Source organism: Schistocerca piceifrons, chromosome 2 (assembly GCF_021461385.2).
Source record: "Schistocerca piceifrons isolate TAMUIC-IGC-003096 chromosome 2, iqSchPice1.1, whole genome shotgun sequence".
Classification (NCBI taxonomy): domain Eukaryota; kingdom Metazoa; phylum Arthropoda; class Insecta; order Orthoptera; family Acrididae; genus Schistocerca; species Schistocerca piceifrons.
The window spans coordinates 828,763,385-828,781,806 of record NC_060139.1 but is presented as its reverse complement, the minus strand read 5'-3'; the positions used below and the strand labels follow the sequence as shown (position 1 = coordinate 828,781,806).

The 18,422-nt window shown below is 41.4% G+C and overlaps 1 protein-coding gene and 1 pseudogene across 1 annotated transcript in view; one reads left to right on the top strand and one right to left on the bottom strand.

Moving 5' to 3' along the window:
• LOC124775905 overlaps nt 1-18,422 on the bottom strand; it is a 476,308-nt gene that overhangs the window by 130,193 nt on the left and 327,693 nt on the right. The window contains exon 8 of the mRNA XM_047250740.1: nt 1,331-1,501. Coding sequence (XP_047106696.1) covers nt 1,331-1,501 — 171 coding nt within the window. The remainder of the gene's footprint in view (nt 1-1,330; nt 1,502-18,422) is intronic.
• On the top strand, nt 634-751 carry LOC124778708 (annotated as a pseudogene).

Genomic DNA, 18,422 nt, shown 5'->3' with positions numbered 1-18,422 from the left:
TTTTGAAATGTGGTGCTACAGAAGAATGCTGAAGATTAAATGGGTAGATCACATAACTAATGAGGAAGTATTGAATAGGATTGGGGAGAAGAGAAGTTTGTGCACAACTTGACTAGAAGAAGGGATCGGTTGGTAGGACATGTTCTGAGGCATCAGGGGCTCACCAATTTAGTATTGGAGGGCAGCGTGGAGGATAAAAATCGTAGAGGGAGACCAAGAGATGAATACACTAAGCAGATTCAGAAGTATGTAGGTTGCGGTAGGTACTGGGAGATGAAGAAGCTTGCACAGAATAGAGTAGCATGGAGACCACAACAACAACAACATCAGATGTCAACAGCAGTCTTGCGGGATCCGGGGGACCCAGTGCTGCACTCCTACTGAGCCACGCTTCCAGCAGTCCTGGACAATGGGCGCCATTTGTTACCGCAATATGGGATGGGCGGTGGCAGCCAGAAGGCCCACTCGCACTTGGTCGACTCTTCTCTATGACACCATCATTCTTCCTTAATTTAGGGAGCCTAATTCTTCTCGAGATTGCTAGCAGGACTTTACTGCTTGCTGCATTATTTGTGATGAGTCTTTGTGCACTTGGAGAAATACAAGTTAAGAAAATCTTCTGTTCATCAATTGGGCAACGGCCTTGCCGCAGTGGATTCACCGGTTCCCGTGAGATCACCGCAGTTAAGCGCTGTCGGACGTGGTCGGCACTTGGATGGGTGACCATCTGGGCCGCCATGCGTTGTTGCCATTTTTCGGGGTGCACTCAGCTTCGTGATGCCAATTGAGGAGCTACTCGACCGAACAGTAGCGGCTTCGGTCAAGAATACCATCTTAACGCTAAGGAGAGCAGTGTGCTGACACCACGCTCCTCCTATCCGCATACTCCACTGAGGATGACACGGCGGTCGGATGGTCCCGGTAGGCCACTCGTGGCCTGAAGACGGAGTGAGTGCTACGATGACAGTTGCCGTACCGCTCTGTAGCCAACCTCTCGTTGCCTTTGTGTACGAAGTTGTACCCAACAATTTCGACTCAATGTGCAGTCAGGCAAGGGCCGTTGTTACTACAAGAGGTGGGAACCCTGTGTACGAAACTGTGCACCCTGTACATCCCTACAAATTTAATAGTGTGTTGTTCCTGCTGTATGTATAAGCATAATAGGTGAAATTTCTTAACCTTCTTTTCTGGTGTTACAGTTTTAATGGGTAGCAGTGTACATCGCTACGTGCAGCTTACGTCGTCACTTCTGTTGTGCTGGAGAAAGCGGAATAGCACTGGACCTGAACGCTCACCGACAAAAAGCTCGCAGGCTGTGTAGAGTACGCACCCTCTAGCGGGGGAGCGGCGGCGGCGGCGGCGGCGCTGGCCTCCAGCTGGGCGTCGTTGAGGGAGAGGCTGGACGCCTGCCTGGTGAGCGACAAGTTGCCGGTCGCTGCCACGCTGCCCGCCGACTTGCAGCGCGACAGCGGTGCGCCCTCGCCGTCTCGGCCGGTGCCACCTGTAACGACACAGAAAGCAGCAGGTGACGGCGTCAGTCACGATCCCAGTCCATGTCCTATAAGTATGGAACGGAGCAGCTGCACAGATTACGTGCAGCCAGGGGGAACTATTAACCAAAACGAATTTTCTTGTAACCTTTGTGCGAGTATGCACACAATGAGATATTGTGTTACGGATTTGTCTTGAAGATAGGCGGAGGCACACAGATAAACCAATCTGTCTGTGTGTGACTTTGGATAGCTCTCTACAGTGCCTGATCTGTGATCGTACGCACTAGTACGTCGTACCGGTACCGCTGACGAACAGAAAGCGTTAAAGTAACATCTTAAGACTTCTAAATTTCAAAAAACACCCTCCAGGAGGTCACAGTACCGGAACCTCTTTTATTCCAAATCAAGCACTGGATCTCTGACACATGGAAACTATGGTGGAAATATCAGTCAGAAAGTAGCCTCCAGAAATAACATTTTTTGTAAACTCGTAAACAGCAAATGGGGAGCAAACCTACTCCTGAGAACCACCGCATATGCACTACACCTGACCGATATGCATTAGAAGAACCCACGCGAAGAAAGTCGACATAAGCCTTCACGAAAGCCCCTACAAAAGCTTTACAGAGCTGCTGGTCTCGCGAATCCCATCTCTCGAAGAACACCTCACGAATTCACAGAAAGGCTCAAATGGTTCAAATGACTGTGAGCACTATGGGACTTAACATCTGAGGTCATCAGTCCCCCTCGAACTTAGAACTACTTAAACCTAACTAACCTAAGGACATCACACACATCCATGCCCGAGGCAGGATTCGAACCTGCGACCGTAGCGGTCGCGCGGTTCCAGAGTGAAGCGTCTAGAACCGCTCGGCCACAGCGGCCGGCAGAGAGGCTCAGACAAACCATCAATGACTGCTAGCCTCTCTTTGGCACTGAGAGCGAGTCTGGAAGACTGAGATCCCGTGAAAGATTCTTAAACACGGCCATTGAAGAAACAGTTGAAATGAGTCTACTAGGGTACACTTCCATGTGGCGCCCGAACAATAATACCCTCAGACTTCAAGAATAATATAATAATTCCAATCGCAAAGAAAGCAGGTGTTGACAGATGTAAAAATTACCGAACTATCAGTTTAAGTGGTCACGGCTGCAAAATACTAATACGAAATTTTTACAGACGAATGGAAAAATTGGTGGACGCCGACCTCGGGGAAGATCAGTTTCGATTCCGTAAAAAGGTTGGAACACGAGAGGCAGTACTGACCATGCGACTTATCTTAGAAAGTAGATTAAGGAAAGGAAAACCTACGTTTCTAGCATTTGTAGACTTAGAGAAAGCGTCAGACAATGTTGACTGAAATACTCTCTTACAAATTCTGCAGGTGGCAGGGGTAAAATACAGGGAGCGAAAGGCTATTTACAATTTGTGCAGAAACCAGATCGCGGTTGGGAAGGGAGTGAGCCAGGGTTGTAGCCTATCCCCGTGTTATTCAATCTGTATACTGAGCGAGCAGTAAAGGAAACAAAAGAAAAATTTGGAGTAGGAATTATAATTCACGGAGAAGAAATAAAAACTTTGTTTGCCGATGACATTGCAATCCTGTCAGAGACAGCAAAGGATCTGAAAGAGCAATTGAACGGAATGGACAGTTTCTTGAAAGGAGGATATAAGATGAACATCAACAAAAGCGAAACGAGGATAATGGAATGTATTCGAACTGAATCACGTGATGCCGAGGGAATTAGATTAGGAAATGAGACACTTAAAGTAGGAGTGTGTTTCGCTATTTGGGGAGAAAAATAACTGATGATGGTCGAAGTAGAGAGGATATAAAATGTAGACTGGCAATGGTAAGGAAAGAGTTTCTGAAGAAGAGAAATTTGTTAACATTGAGTATAGTTTTAAGTGTCAGGAAGTCGTTTCTGAAAGTATTTGTGTGGAGTGTTTTCAGGTATGGAAGTGAAACGTGGACGATAAATACGTAGTTTAGAAAAGAATAGAATAGAGGCTTTCGAAATGTGGTGCTACAGAAGAATGCTGAAGATTAGATGGGTAGATCACATAACTAATAAGGAGGTACTGAATATAACTGGGGAGAAGTGGAGTTTGTGGCACAACTTGACTAGAAGGAATCGGTTGGTAGGACATGTTCTGAGGCATCAAGAGATCACCAATTTAGTTTTGGAGGGCAGCGTGGAGGGTAAAAATCGTAGAGGGAGACCAAGAGATGAATACACTAAGCAGAACCAGAAGGATGTAGGTTGCGACAGGTACTTGGAGATGAAGAAGCTTGCACGGGATAGAGTAGCATGGAATGCTGCATCAGACCAGTGTCAGGACTGAAGACCACAACAACAACAACTAATGTAAACTAAAATGCAACTTTTATGTTATAAACGATGTATGTCTCTGATGGACTCTATGAAGCGGATTACTGACTGTGCACGACCGCACAGCCGAAGATACTGCTTCTGATCTGAGGTTGTAGGGCTTGGCGCACTGCAGTCGGTAACTGCCCGTGAGCGAGAGAGGATGGAGTAGGCGGTTTTTGTGGTGTGCGCTGTGAAGCCACCGAGTGTTAGATTATAATTTAGGAAATACAAGTATATGTATTATTGGGAATATAAATGTGGAAGCAGAAGTCTTCTCACAAGCAAGCTAAACGTGTTAAATATTTATGACTTTACTTTTGCCAGCGCGTTAGTGTAGATGAGTTGGCTGATAATTGGCAATTGTTGAGTAACCCCACAATGTACGTAAACAGATTTTATGTAAAGGCTAGATAGATGTAATGTTTCTAAGATCTGTTGACACAGATATACTTAATTTGATAATTTGTCTTTATGCTTTTTTAGTGAGGTTAGATAATACTTTTGAATAAATCTCATTGTTTGTGACTCAGTTAGTAAAAAGGATGTTATTTCTGAGTAATGTAAGTTCAGTTGCCAGATGTTTGGAAAGTCAAACTTAACTTCGAATACAATTTCACTATTGAAAAGGTCAGTGTCAGTAATTCAGACAAATCAGTACCGCCTCACTGTTCAGGTCATATGTTTTTCAGAGACATTGAATTTTTCTTAAATGTTTTCATATATCAGCGAAAAGAATTTTACGTACATTTCAAGGTAATACGGCCAGCATTGCACACCGCTCAGCCTGTAGCTACTATATTTTATTCTTCGTCATGAGAGACCAAAATACAATCGCGATCCACCATTGCTGCTTTAGAGGTAAGACAATTCTATTCGTTTGTTATGTGCACAGGGAACAAAGTTACAAGTTTTGAACAGGGCCAGAGAATTCAGTAGCTAAGGGGCTGAATGTATTTTGCAGTGACTGTATTTCTTTATTGGTATTGGGAGTTGCATTGCCCAATCAGTTCGTGTAAAGTTTTTGCTAACAATAATACAGAGTAAGTACACCACTTGCAGTTACAACACGCTACACGGTAACTCCAGTTTTGTATGTATTCCCAGATGAGGCATTCATTCAAAGTACTACAAACAAGGTTTTGTATAGAACGCTACACACCTACTGACTAATCACCAGCACACGTACTGCGCGGTGGTCTTGCGGTTAAGGCGCTCAGTCCGGAACCGCGCGACTGCTACGGTCGCAGGTTCGAATCCTGCCTCGGGCATGGATGTGTGTGATGTCCTTCGGTTAGTTAGGTTTCAGTAGTTCTAAGTTCTAGGGGACTGATGACCACAGATGTTAAGTCCCATAGTGCTCAGAGCCAGCCACGCGTACTGCCTGGCGACTCCACAACAAAGTGGAAAACAAGGAGGAGCCTGAACCGCATAAGAATAGCAGTGGCCGTGATGCAAACAAACATGATAAGGTGGGGTCATGGGAAAGTACTGACGATAAGTCCGATTGACGTACTCTGCAACACATGGAACGTATCGTCAGCCCAGACTGTTCCTACATATGAAACCTCGACGATTTGTGGTTGGACGTGAAAGAAGCCTTGGACGTGGCTCAATACTGTGCTTAAAGACTATGTGAGCCGTGCCGCCTCATTCGTGTTTAAATCGCCCGCCTCGTCTTCTCGAGTTGGTGGCTTCATGTTGAGTTACGTATAGGGAGCTGTCGGATTAGGGGGTGTTGCGACCGAGTGGCGGTCTGCGGAGAGGACGGAAGCGGGAGTAGAGTGCGAGGAACTCGGGCGTTTCGACGGAAGCCGTCCGAGGTCCGGGCAGGAAGTGGAGACGTGATCCGGCGCGTCTTGGAGTGAATTTTCCACCGGTACCGGGCGAGCGAGTTGGTGCGTGCGCCTTAGCTTATGATTTTCTCTTGGCGATTGAATTATTGGTTTTGCCTGGTGGTTTCCGGACGGCAACAAACATTAAGCATGCGAATGTGAAACCTTAGCAGTGTCCGACTGACTCACATTGTTTATTCGGAACCACTGGTTTCGTGGAAGCGTCGGTTGATTTCTCCTAGTAGCAGGAACTGCCTTATTCGATCTGTAAGAGTGTGGCCTTATTGCATTCCCGCTCTTCTTATACTCCGAACTTCGTGTTTTGACAGTACTGGATGAATACGTCGGTTAACCGCTCCCCAGCTTTCGGTCTTTGCTCAAGCAGTGTTCATGGAATTTTAATGAGCCTGTGTTTTCTCTGGCGTTTTCTTTGCTTACTAGTATAGATTGTACTGCACTTTGTAGCTGTAGTTTTAGTCTGATTAAGTGTCTTACTGAGGGCTAAGTGAGTGCGTGAGTGTGGTACCGGCAAATAGTAGCCTCAACCTTACACGCACTTTAAGAGTGTTTCAGTGTCGTGAATATGTCGGCTAACTTGCTTATTTTGGTCTTATTGGAGCCTACAGCCGACCGGACGCGTGTTGAACGTGACACCGATGCGGGACCCATCCGTAGGGCAGTTGCATGGTTCTGAAAGTTACGTGTTTTTTAAAAGTATACTCTGTATTTACTGTTTTCTTGTAGATAGATATTCGGCTGGAGAGCCGGGCTAACTTTAAAAACTCAAACTCACCTTGAGTAAATTCTAATGGTTACTTGATTAAAACCGTACAGCGTGTAACTTGAAAATTAGAACTGTTGCTCTATTTGTAATTTAAGAGTGTCATGTACTGAGGCTTGCTTAAGAGGCTCTCAGAAGAGCCTGGCTGCCTTAACTATTCAATCTAAAGATTCAATCTAAAGATTAGAACTGTTGCTCTATTTGTAATTTAAGTGTAGTAAGCCCTGAGCCTTTAGGAGATTTCACTTGTTTCTGATCTGGTTGGACGCAGTTAATCGACTCCTGGGTCGAATCTGCTTTAAAAATTGTGTCATAAAATCATCTAGTCACTGCGTCGAAATCGTAACAGACTTTGAAATAGCTTGGCACTGAAACCAGTCCTACACCTTTATATGTAATACACATCACCCTTAACATACATAACGGTTATAAATGGCTGCATTGTTACGCATGATACGGAACCCGTGCCAGAGCTTGTCAGATGAGTGACCCTGTGCGCAAGTTCATAAGAATATAATAATTAATAACAATTCAAAAGCCAAGATCTCATAAAATATTTTTCACTCAAAACAACCGATTTCAACAGTCTTAGCTGCCATCTTCAGATCTTAAACATTTTTTTGTAGTAAAATATGTTTATTTTATGAAGGATTTCTTGAAGCCTTCAGCTGCAATTGTCATATACGTCGTTGCTGTTGTATGACACTATCTGTTACCAAAAAATCATCCATAAAATACTTAAAAATGGCCTAAGGCCGAAATTGTACAATCGTACAGGCAATAAAGAAAATTGCAGCTGAAGACTTCAAGAAATCATTCAAAAAATTCATCGCAGCTGCGGACCCTATTGCATTGGAAATTGTGTTTATTTTAGGCTGAAGCTCGTGCAGAAGATGTCAAGAGGCTAAAACTCGGCACATCACAAACGTTTGTCATCGCTATAATATTTAAACACACGCACCACTTTGTCCAGAAGGCCACGTCCACATAAATATTGCCCACAGATACTTGTTCATGCAACAAATACGGTACACAATAACACATCTGTTTACATACGCTGGACACATACTAAACAGTACGCCGTGTAAAGTGGATTTGCGCTGTACTGACGTGTGTCAGTTGCATCTTGTACACCATTTGTACTGATTAGTATGTGTCCAGCATATGTAAACAGATGTGCCATTGTGTACCGTATTTGTAGCACGTAAGAAGCATCTGTGAGCAATATGTATACGGACATGGCCTTCGCCGGCCGGTGTGGCCGTGCGGTTCTAAGCGCTTCAGTTTGGAACTGCATGACCGCTACGGTCGCAGGTTCGAATCCTGCCTCGGGCATGGATGTGTGTGATGTCCTAAGGTTAGTTAGGTTTAAGTAGTTCTAAGTTCTAGGGGACTGATGACCTCAGAAGTTAAGTCCCATAGTTCTCAGAGCCATTTGAACCATTTGACATGGCCTTTGAGACAAGGTGACGTCCGTTTTCAAATATTTTAGCGATGACAAACGTTTATAATTTGCTGAATTTTAGCCTCTTGACGTCTTGTGCATGAGGTTCAGCGTAAAATGAACATGTTTTGTAAGTAGGCTGTTTAGGTTTTTTTATTGGTAACGCCACCTCTGTATGAAAATCACTGGCTATGCTGTGTGCAGTCTGTGGCTGCTTTGCATTGTTGTAATACTCGCCATTGTAGTGTTAGGCAGCTGGCTGTGAACAGCGCGTAGCGTTGCGCAGTTGGAGGTGAGCCGCCAGCAGTGGTGGATGTGGGCAGAGAGATGGCGGAGGTTTGTAATTTGTCATGAACTGCTATATTTATATATGATGATATCAAGGTAAATACGTTGTTTGTTCTCTATTAATATCTTTCATTTGCTAACTATCCCTATCAGTAGTTAGTGCCTTCCGTAGTTTGAATCTTCTATTTAGCTGGCAGTAGTGACGCTCGCTGTATTGCAGTAGCTTGAGCAGCGAAGATTTTTGTGAGGTAAGTGATTTGTGAAAGGTATAGTTTAATGTTAGTCAGGGCCATTCTTTTGTAGGGAATTTTGAAAGTCAGATTGCGTTGCGCTAACAAAATATTGTGTGTCAGTTTAAGCACAGTCTTGTATAAATTTTTCTAAGGGAACGTTTCATATGTCGACCCTTAGCCGAGGATACCTCACTGGAATCTTCTGATCTTTTGTTGTAGTTTGTTTAATTAGTGTAGATTTTGTTTATTGCTAGCGTGTAATTGTAGAGAAAATCTCCTTTGTAGTTGCAGTCTTTCATTGTTGTACTGTAAAACAGTTGTGGCATGCATGTAGATCTGCACCAAGTATTTCGCAGCTGCAATTAACTAGATATTATGTTCAGTGCTATGTTAATGTGTTCTCTTATTTTTGATCTTCAAATTGTGATTTTCTGTGTTATCGTGTGAAATATTGTGACAATAATGGCGTGTGAAAAACGTAACACTAGGCTCCAAACTAAATTGAGAAATAATAGTGACGACGAGCGTAGCTTATCAGCGCCACCGAGTAATGAATTAACTGATGTTCAAAGTAGTAATTTGGTAATTGTGCATAGGGAAATGGAGCGGGCGGCAAACAATGGTGTAGGCAGTGAAACAATTAGTGAAGAAGGAAGCATTATCGATCGATCGGTCGGCAATAGCTCGCCTCAGGAATCCGAAATGACAGGACACAATTTTGCAAATACTGTAGATTCAGGTTTTGCGTCCTCACCGTTTTCCCAAATGAGTCAAGACACGTTTTCCGCTTGTCAAAATGTGAATGTTGCCGGTGCAAATTCACTGCCGAAAAGCACTGAGGAACATTTTTCAGACACCAGTGCATTGTTATTACAGTTAATGCAACAAATGGGACAAAAGCTACAAAAGTTAGACACAACACTTGAACAAAATCAGAAACAAATGGGACAAAATCTTCAAAAGTTAGACACAATGGAACAAAATCAGAGACAAACACAGCAAAAGCTGCAACAGTTAGACACAATGGAACAAAATCTTCGGAAGTTAGACACCACACTTGAACAAACACGTGAAGATTTAACTACTGAGTTACATAACATTGAATCGAAATGTCAAAAAGTGTGTAATGACGTAAAAACACAAATTTGTGAGCATTTTCAGCCTATTTTTTCGCGGCATGAAAATGCATTACAGAATCACGAAGCAGCCATAAAAGAACTGCAAACTATTGTTCATGAAAATCATGAGACCTTGCAAACTAAAATGGACTCAGTTGCATCTACCGATTCGGTTACGCAACTTGCAAAAACTCAGGAATACTTAAGGGACACAGTAGATGCTCTGAAAATTGGTTCAGAAAGACACATGGAGGAAATTAGTTCATTATCAGAGAAAGTAGCCGAACTTTCGGATCAGGTCACTAACTTATCTACGAAGGTAGATGATAATCTGAATGACACAAAACCAGTAGTCTTTAATGACACAGAAGAGTGCAAACAAATTAGGAAACTGAAACAAAATCTGAATCAAATTAATACGCAACACCAAAGAGAAATCCGGGAAGTACAAGAACAGCTGACACAGGTAATACAAGAATTACGTATTTCAGAGGACACTCGCGTTCCAATACGGGAAGAGGAACTTAGAAATACGCAAAAGCCACAAAATAATAACACAGGGCATTTCGGTAATTATGAAAGAAATTGGCAAGGTACACCGAATTTTGAGATGGAACCGCCGACACGACGTAACAATGACCGATATGCTACTCGCCGACACGATGATTTTGACTATAAGCTGTTCATTACTACACGTAAATTCAAAACGTTTAAGAATTCTGCCAACGACATTCATCCACAAGCGTGGCTCCATCAATTCTCTCATTGTTTCCCTCCCAACTGGTCATTGGAGCACAGGTTAGAATTTATGTGTGGCTACTTAGAGAATGAACCAGCTGTAAGAATGCGATCGGTCATTCACGATTGCCACAGTGAAGGAGAATTTTACCATGCCTTCCTCTCAGCATATTGGTCTCAAGCCACACAAGACCGCGTAAAACATAACATCATAATGATGAAACATTTCGAACAATCTGAATTTTCCAGTCTTGTCAAATATTTTGAAGACATGTTGCACAAGAATCAGTACCTGTCAAACCCGTACAGCCCCTCAGAACTCATCCGCATTTGCTTAATCAAACTGCCCGAACATTTGAGACATATTATTTTAGCAGGACGTTGCAAAGACGACATTGAAGCTTTTCAGGGACTGTTACAAGAATTAGAAATTGACACAGACAGTCGCGGGATGCGAAAACAGGAAAACAATCACTACAGGTCACATCCGTCACAATTCCGTGACGACAGAAACGATAACTGGACGCGACAAGGCTATTCTCACCACACAAATCGTGACCAAAATAGACACCACCCGTATGACAACCGTTGGCAGAGTAGTAATAATTACAGGGAAAGATCACCTCTCCGCAATAGTGACTATCACAGAGACAATCAGAGAAACAGACAATATGGGAACCAAAACAATTATTATCAAGGGAGGCAGAATAACTTCAGACGCAACAGTTCGGCGCACAGTCACGATTCAGGGAGAAATTCTCCACCACGTGACGGACAAGGAAGAAACTACGGAATCTACCGACATGACGGCAGACGATATATTCGTAACGACAGACCTGAATTTCATCAGAACTGGCGGGACTCTAACAGAGCTGGGCCCTCTCGGCAAGGCGAATTTGTAGAAGTTAGGTCTCCTAATCCCGATAACGACGCGCGCCAACAAAGAGACAGACAATGACTCGCACAGCAGGCAGCCGCGTGCGCCCGCTGGCTCCAAGAAAAATAACATAAGACGCTAGCCTTGAGAAAAATTTTAGCATTCTTTACCGATGTATACCGCATGATAATTGCGTTGAAGTTGAAACTCTGCGTACTAGGAAGAGTAAAGGTTTACACCACATTTCACATGTAAAACCGTTTATTGAAAGATAATCTGCTTTTTAACTTTGTCTTTGCCATATAACTTTTCACTTTACATTACTAGTATGCTGTGTCAGACTTAAGAAACTGTTAACATACAACTATGTTTGAAGTTAAATATCCAGTCTAGAACCTAGGGAACATTTTTAAACAGAAATTACGAATGCATTGTTATAGTGAACAGACGACACAGTGTTGTATTTGTACATTCTTGCTTGTTAGTTGCACGATTACGTAACGACTATCAGGCTTACATACTTAGAACATTTACCAGTACTGCTAATGAGATTTTAATGCAACATTTTGGTTTACTTGAAAATACATTCTGGGTTTAAAGTACTTTCTGTGAGATACCAGACGACACAGTGGTTAGTTTATGTGACAACTACACGGTTTTATCTCGACGCTACTAATGAATGACAATTTACAATGTTGCTTTTGCAGTGTTTCTGTTTTATATCTGCACAGTTTTCTGAATTCTTCTAGGAAGAAAAACATGTTTTAGTAGTAACTTTTGTGGTATAGCTACAATGAGACAGCCTTTTCCGTAGCACAACAATACTTTACAGCACAGTAATTTCTTCATCACAACAATAAGCGTAATAACTAAGATATTTATACGCAAAGCATTTCACTTTTGTTTATCATGTGGTAAGTACATTGACTTCTGCAGAACTTAGCTTTCGGAGGACGATAACTACGACACTTCCACACAGATTATGTTGGAACAAGACGCACATTTAGCGCTACAGTACACGCATTTGAGTGATTAATTTTGTACTTAAAACATTTATTTTTAAAGATTTTTTGAATTACAAAGAAAGTTTTCCGTGATACATTTCATTCCATTGCTGTAATCTGTAACACCTGAGGGTATAATTACATTAATCCTCAGGGGGGTACACGCCTACTTTGTGTACCATGTGTTTGGCAAGCACAAGGAACCCTAGCTAATATGGTATTTGCTTATACAACTTTACACATCGGTACCATGTTTCTCTAACACACAAATTACACAGCTATCTGATTATTTAACTGAGAGATAAACATTTTTTACTACATCAGTGACACATGTTTACGCAATACACAGTTGGGTAACTTCACACTTATGACACTGTATTTTGTCTGTACTTTGTAAACTGTTCATATTTTTTTTGGAACCATTGTGATACTATGAGAGCTTTGAATGACATATTTGGTATGAGATCATGATTTTTAAAGTACGTTTGAGGCAGATGACACTTTTGACATGAGCAGAGAATTTTTTTAGGTTTTGAAATTATTGGAGGAAGCTACGACGATTTTGAGAGTTGACTAAGATGTTATGATATTATTACGACGACGATGTGTATTATACTGTTGAGGTATGTTTATGATTAATAAGATGATGATACCGTATATGAGGAGTTTGATTATCCTACGTATTTCTTATGATGAAATACTGAAGAAGTGTCGACGAATAAGGTAAGGAATAATGAGTAGTGATTAGGGACTCTGATTTGTGAAAAAGGTTGTTGGAAACCAAGAATCGTACTTTAAGAGTTATGAAATGTGTGTATATGAGTGAATGTATCACAATGCTGGCAAAAATTTTTTGGACACTGTTATATTTATAGGGTTTTGTTTCTACAGATTTGCAACGCTAATTCTTGACCTGTGAAATATTTTTATATGAGACTGCAACGGTAGCAGAAACTGCTGTCGTAAATATTTCCGTACGAAAGTTAAGTGACCACCTGCACATAATGCATCGCGGGCACCCAGCTGTGTCAGACGCCTGGAGAAAAAGCCATTATTGCGAGCCCTTTTCAGCGGCACAGGTAGAACAAAAAAAAAGGGGAGGCCATTATCCTCGGAAATATTCTTACATCTGCAAACCTGATAATGACAAGTGTCTTTCTACGAGAATTGAGAGCTACTGACTTACGAAATGCCACATAGCTATTGAATGATGTTTTTATGCTTTGGTTTGCGTAATTGCTTATTTCATTTGATATCTGGTTTCCAGCTGTGTTGCAGCATTGCTTTTATAAAATAAAATGCATTTGCTAATGTGAACACTTTCTGTCAACAGATCTATTAAATAATTATTTTATGATCCACATTCTTTAAAAAAGGAGCACTTGGAAAGGAAAGAACAATAAGAAGGAACTAGTAACAGTAACACATAATTTTCTTTTCAAGTACATGGTAATATTTCTTTTTACAATCAGTTGTTGTGGTGCACCACTTTAATTACATAGATATTAAGATGTGAATATACATTTCCCTTATCTGCATTGTTGTTTTTACTGTAATATTTTTTCTGCTTGAGCTTTGTCATGTATAGATATAAGTTTTATATTTTTTATATTTTTTATATTTGCTGCTGCTGTTTGCCAGGCATAGTGCTACTGAATTTTAAATTGTGTTACTCTGTTAAGCTAATTTTACTACTGACTTATTTTTCTTGCTACTGTACATTGGCTCATATTAGTTGTAATGTTGCATTGCTTGGTAATTTATATTTACTGTAGCTTGCTTTGCAATTTTCCATTTTTTTTGCATTGCTGTTTGTGTTAATTTGTTATGTGCTGCTGCATTGCCTCGTCCCTTAGTTTAGTATCTGTGCTCAGTAGATTTAAGTTAGCTTAAGAGGAGACTATATAAGAAACTAACTATTATAAATTTATAAGAAATGCATTGAGAAGCTATCAGAAAATGGTCTGGCAAAATAAAAAGGATACTGTACAGTGGAGAAAAACTATTATTGACAGAGGACGTGAACAGAATACAGAAAGCAGAGAGAAAAACTATTTTTGACAGAGGATGTGAACGAAATACAGAAGGCAGGCTTAGATAGGACTTTTGGGAATAATGATGAACGAAGGGAGATCTCCAAGAAGCAAAGAAAGTTTTGTTTGCAAAATACTGCAATGAAACAAACCCTGTCCTTTCCTTTTGTGTTATCCCACTATGTGTTTGGGTACCCTTGTGTATATATGTTCTTCCTGTCTTTATATGTTTACCTCATCAGACTTTTGTTGTAGAATTTTTCTCATACTCAGCTACATGAACTATGATGAGGAATACTGTTATCCTCAAATATAATTTGCGTTAATAATATGTTATTTACTTTGTAAAGATGTTAGACATTATTAATTCTGTTTTGTTTTAATGCTCATGTGTAAAGTTGATGTTTCAAAAGTTATTCTGATCTTTTATGTATTTACTTATGTCATAATTCCTGTAACACTGATGTATATGTTTATTTCTATTCTTTTGTAAAGCCCCTATTACTACAAACGTTATCTGTATTATTATGTTTTTAATGATGTGTTTTGTACCTTTGTTATTGTATTCTTATGTTATAAAATTGTAATTGTCACCAGTTCATGATATTATTAACTTGTTAGTTACATTTCACTGCACACGTTTCTGTTGGTCATAGTATATGGACAATATGTGAGAAGTAGGGACTGATAGTGTTTGCACGTGTGTTAATGATTCAGCAAGGGACTGGATAACAGCATTGCTGGTTCTAAGGACAATTTCAAAAACTTTGTGAGTGCACAAGTGGTGGTTTATGGACTTGCTATATTATCCGCAAGACTCTTCAACGGTGATTGTGCACCTGCACAGTCACAACAGATGGCTGCTGGCTATCTCTCCAAGGACTACAGTGGGTCTGCATCTTTGATGACCCACCAGTACCATTATCTCTACAAGGACTACAGTGGGTCTGCATCTATGATGACCCACCATGCCATTATTTCTACAAGGACTGCAGTGGGTCTGCACCTCTGGTGGCCCACCAATACCGTAATCTCTACCAGGACTACAGTGGGTCTGCTCTGTGATGACCTACCTACCAATACTCTTCAAAATTTCGACTGACTCTGCTGTGGGTTTGCTCTGTTGTGGCCCATTACCTGTCTGCATGTCGAGAGTCAGCACTGTCTTTCCATTGGAAGGACAACACTACTTCTTCAAGACTGCATGGAAACCCACTACTTCCGTGTGCATTTTCTTTTACTGCTCAGACTTTGAGAAAAACACCGCTATTCTCCTGTTATGTACGATTAGGACTGTCTTTATGGACTGTGAGACAATTTTAGCTTTTGACCAACATTGTATCAATAAGTGTGTGCATTTGATTTCTTTGTTATTGTAATTATGAAAAAAATTTTTCAAATCTGTATTGGCCACTGCCCAATCCAATTTGTAAAATTTTTTGTGGGGAGCATGGGGGCTTGTAAGTAGGCTGTTTAGGTTTTTTTATTGGTAACGCCACCTCTGTATGAAAATCACTGGCTATGCTGTGTGCAGTCTGTGGCTGCTTTGCATTGTTGTAATACTCGCCATTGTAGTGTTAGGCAGCTGGCTGTGAACAGCGCGTAGCGTTGCGCAGTTGGAGGTGAGCCGCCAGCAGTGGTGGATGTGGGCAGAGAGATGGCGGAGGTTTGTAATTTGTCATGAACTGCTATATTTATATATGATGATATCAAGGTAAATACGTTGTTTGTTCTCTATTAATATCTTTCATTTGCTAACTATCCCTATCAGTAGTTAGTGCCTTCCGTAGTTTGAATCTTCTATTTAGCTGGCAGTAGTGACGCTCGCTGTATTGCAGTAGCTTGAGCAGCGAAGATTTTTGTGAGGTAAGTGATTTGTGAAAGGTATAGTTTAATGTTAGTCAGGGCCATTCTTTTGTAGGGAATTTTGAAAGTCAGATTGCGTTGCGCTAACAAAATATTGTGTGCCAGTTTAAGCACAGTCATGTATAATTGTTGAAAGGGGATTTTTCAGTTTGAATACAAAAAAAAAAAAATGCTTAAGACCTGAAGACGACAGCTAAGACTTTCGAAACGGGCTGTCCTGGATAAGAAAGCTATTTTGTGCAATCTTGGTTACCATCCGGGATGGACTTTCTAATAACTCGGTACGTTATTCTTAACGGGATGAAATAGACGGATATGAAGGTCATCTCTGGAGTGTTATAAGACCATCACCGTTTATATTAGGTCGATGCATAAGTTCGTAGCGTTTTCCCATAGGAAACGCAACAGATACACGTAAAAGAGACTTTAGTCATTAGTAACATATTTTCAGTCACTATTTACAACAGTGTACCAACGCTGAGGTAACTTTTCGATGCCGCAACTGCAGAAATCAAGTGGTTTTGAGGCGAAGAACTCGTCGAGCCATGTTGGGAGCGCTTCTTCATCTGGGAAGGAACTTCCTAGAACGTCGTTCGATACAGAGCGGAAATCGTGAAAATCTAAGAGGGCAAAGTCAGGTAAACAAGTTGGATGCGGAATGATTTCCCAACCCAACTCCTGTACAGCGTTTTTTGTTGGTCTAGCAGAATGCGGGCTGGCGTTATCGCGGAGAAGCATCACTTCATGCAGTCTTCCTGATCGTTGTTCTTGGATTGTGTCTGCAAGACGTGTCTGTTGTTGACAATAAACGTCAGTAGTGGTTGTTACACCTCGGGGAAGCAAATCGTAATACACCACACAGTCGCTGTTCTACTAGATGCATAACAGTATCTTTTGCGGATGCGCACATTTTTTTGTACGGGGAGTTGCTACTTTGTTGGGCTGTCATTCCTTTCTTTTCCTTACGTTATTCTCACTGGCTGTGGCATTTTCCCCAGAAACTCTGGGGTTGCTAGAACGTAGGTGACAGAACTTTGTGCCCGATGCATAAAATCTTCTCATTGTTGTGACCGCATCAAATCGGAGTTAAAACTCGAGCTATCAGATGACTGTCATCTCCTGACAAAAGGAATGATGTCAATCTCCGAAAGTTCGAATTTTAACTCCGATCTGATGCGGTTTAAACACGAAAATTTTATAGAAGGAAGCTCGCGTGAAAAACTTGGATGTCGCTTGTGCTACGATGGCATGTGTGCACCGAAGCTGGGGACGCCACGGTGAACAAGTGAATTTACGGGAGCAAGTCAAAAGACAAAAGCAATTGTTTACAAACGAATTTTTTAATTCAGAAAACAATATTGGGGTTGGCATTGATACTCTACATGGTCTCCTTCAAACTATATGTATTTAGCCCACTTCTTGACTTGGATTCAAGAAGTTGATCCTTACCGAACCAAAAAGGCAAAATCTCCTTGAGCTAGGTCACAATTGCACGGTAGATGGCGTTTGAATTTTTTGCTGCTGCCAAAGGTGCATGTTTCCACGTCGTGCTATGCCGCTTATTTTGTGTTTCGTAGTGCTACGCTCATAAACGGATACTATGCGAAGGAGTCTTCTCCATCTCCATCAAAATATCTTAAATGTGCTTTCGACATTTACAGATTTTCCATTTAGTGTTTGTCAGTCCGTTGACATGAGACCCAACAAACACAAACTTGCCGGCCGCAGTGGCCGAGCGGTTCTAGGCGCTTCAGTCCGGAACCGCGCGACTGCTACGGTCGCAGGTTCGAATCCTGCCAAGGGCATAGATGTGTGTGATGTCATTAGGTTAGTTAGGTTTAAGTAGTTATAAGTTCTAGGGGACTGATGACCTCAGATGTTAAGTTCCATAGTACTCAGAGCCATTTGAACCATTTTGAACACAAACTTTGCGATAATTTAGAGATTCGTAGACGACTGCAAGTACAGAGTCACGGCTAACGTTCAGTTCGTAGGCAATACCATCACGAACCATTCGCTCAGCTATCTCAATGCTCTCCTGTCCGTTTACGAAGCAGATGGCCCAACCGAAAGCCCCTCATCAAAGTTGATTTATTCATTCGTAAATTTTTCGTTCATGACGACCGCTATCACCGTACTGCAGTTGCATTCTACGAATAATTTTCGCAGCTTTAGTCCCTTCAGAACACAGACAACGCATCGCTGCCATAGTTTCTTCCTTGCATTTGGACAACGGAACGCTTATAATAAAATTCTCTGTTTTCACTAGAAATAGGGATACTTCTGAACTATAAAAGCTAAAGCACAATAACAATAATGACGTTAATCCATGTTTTGTT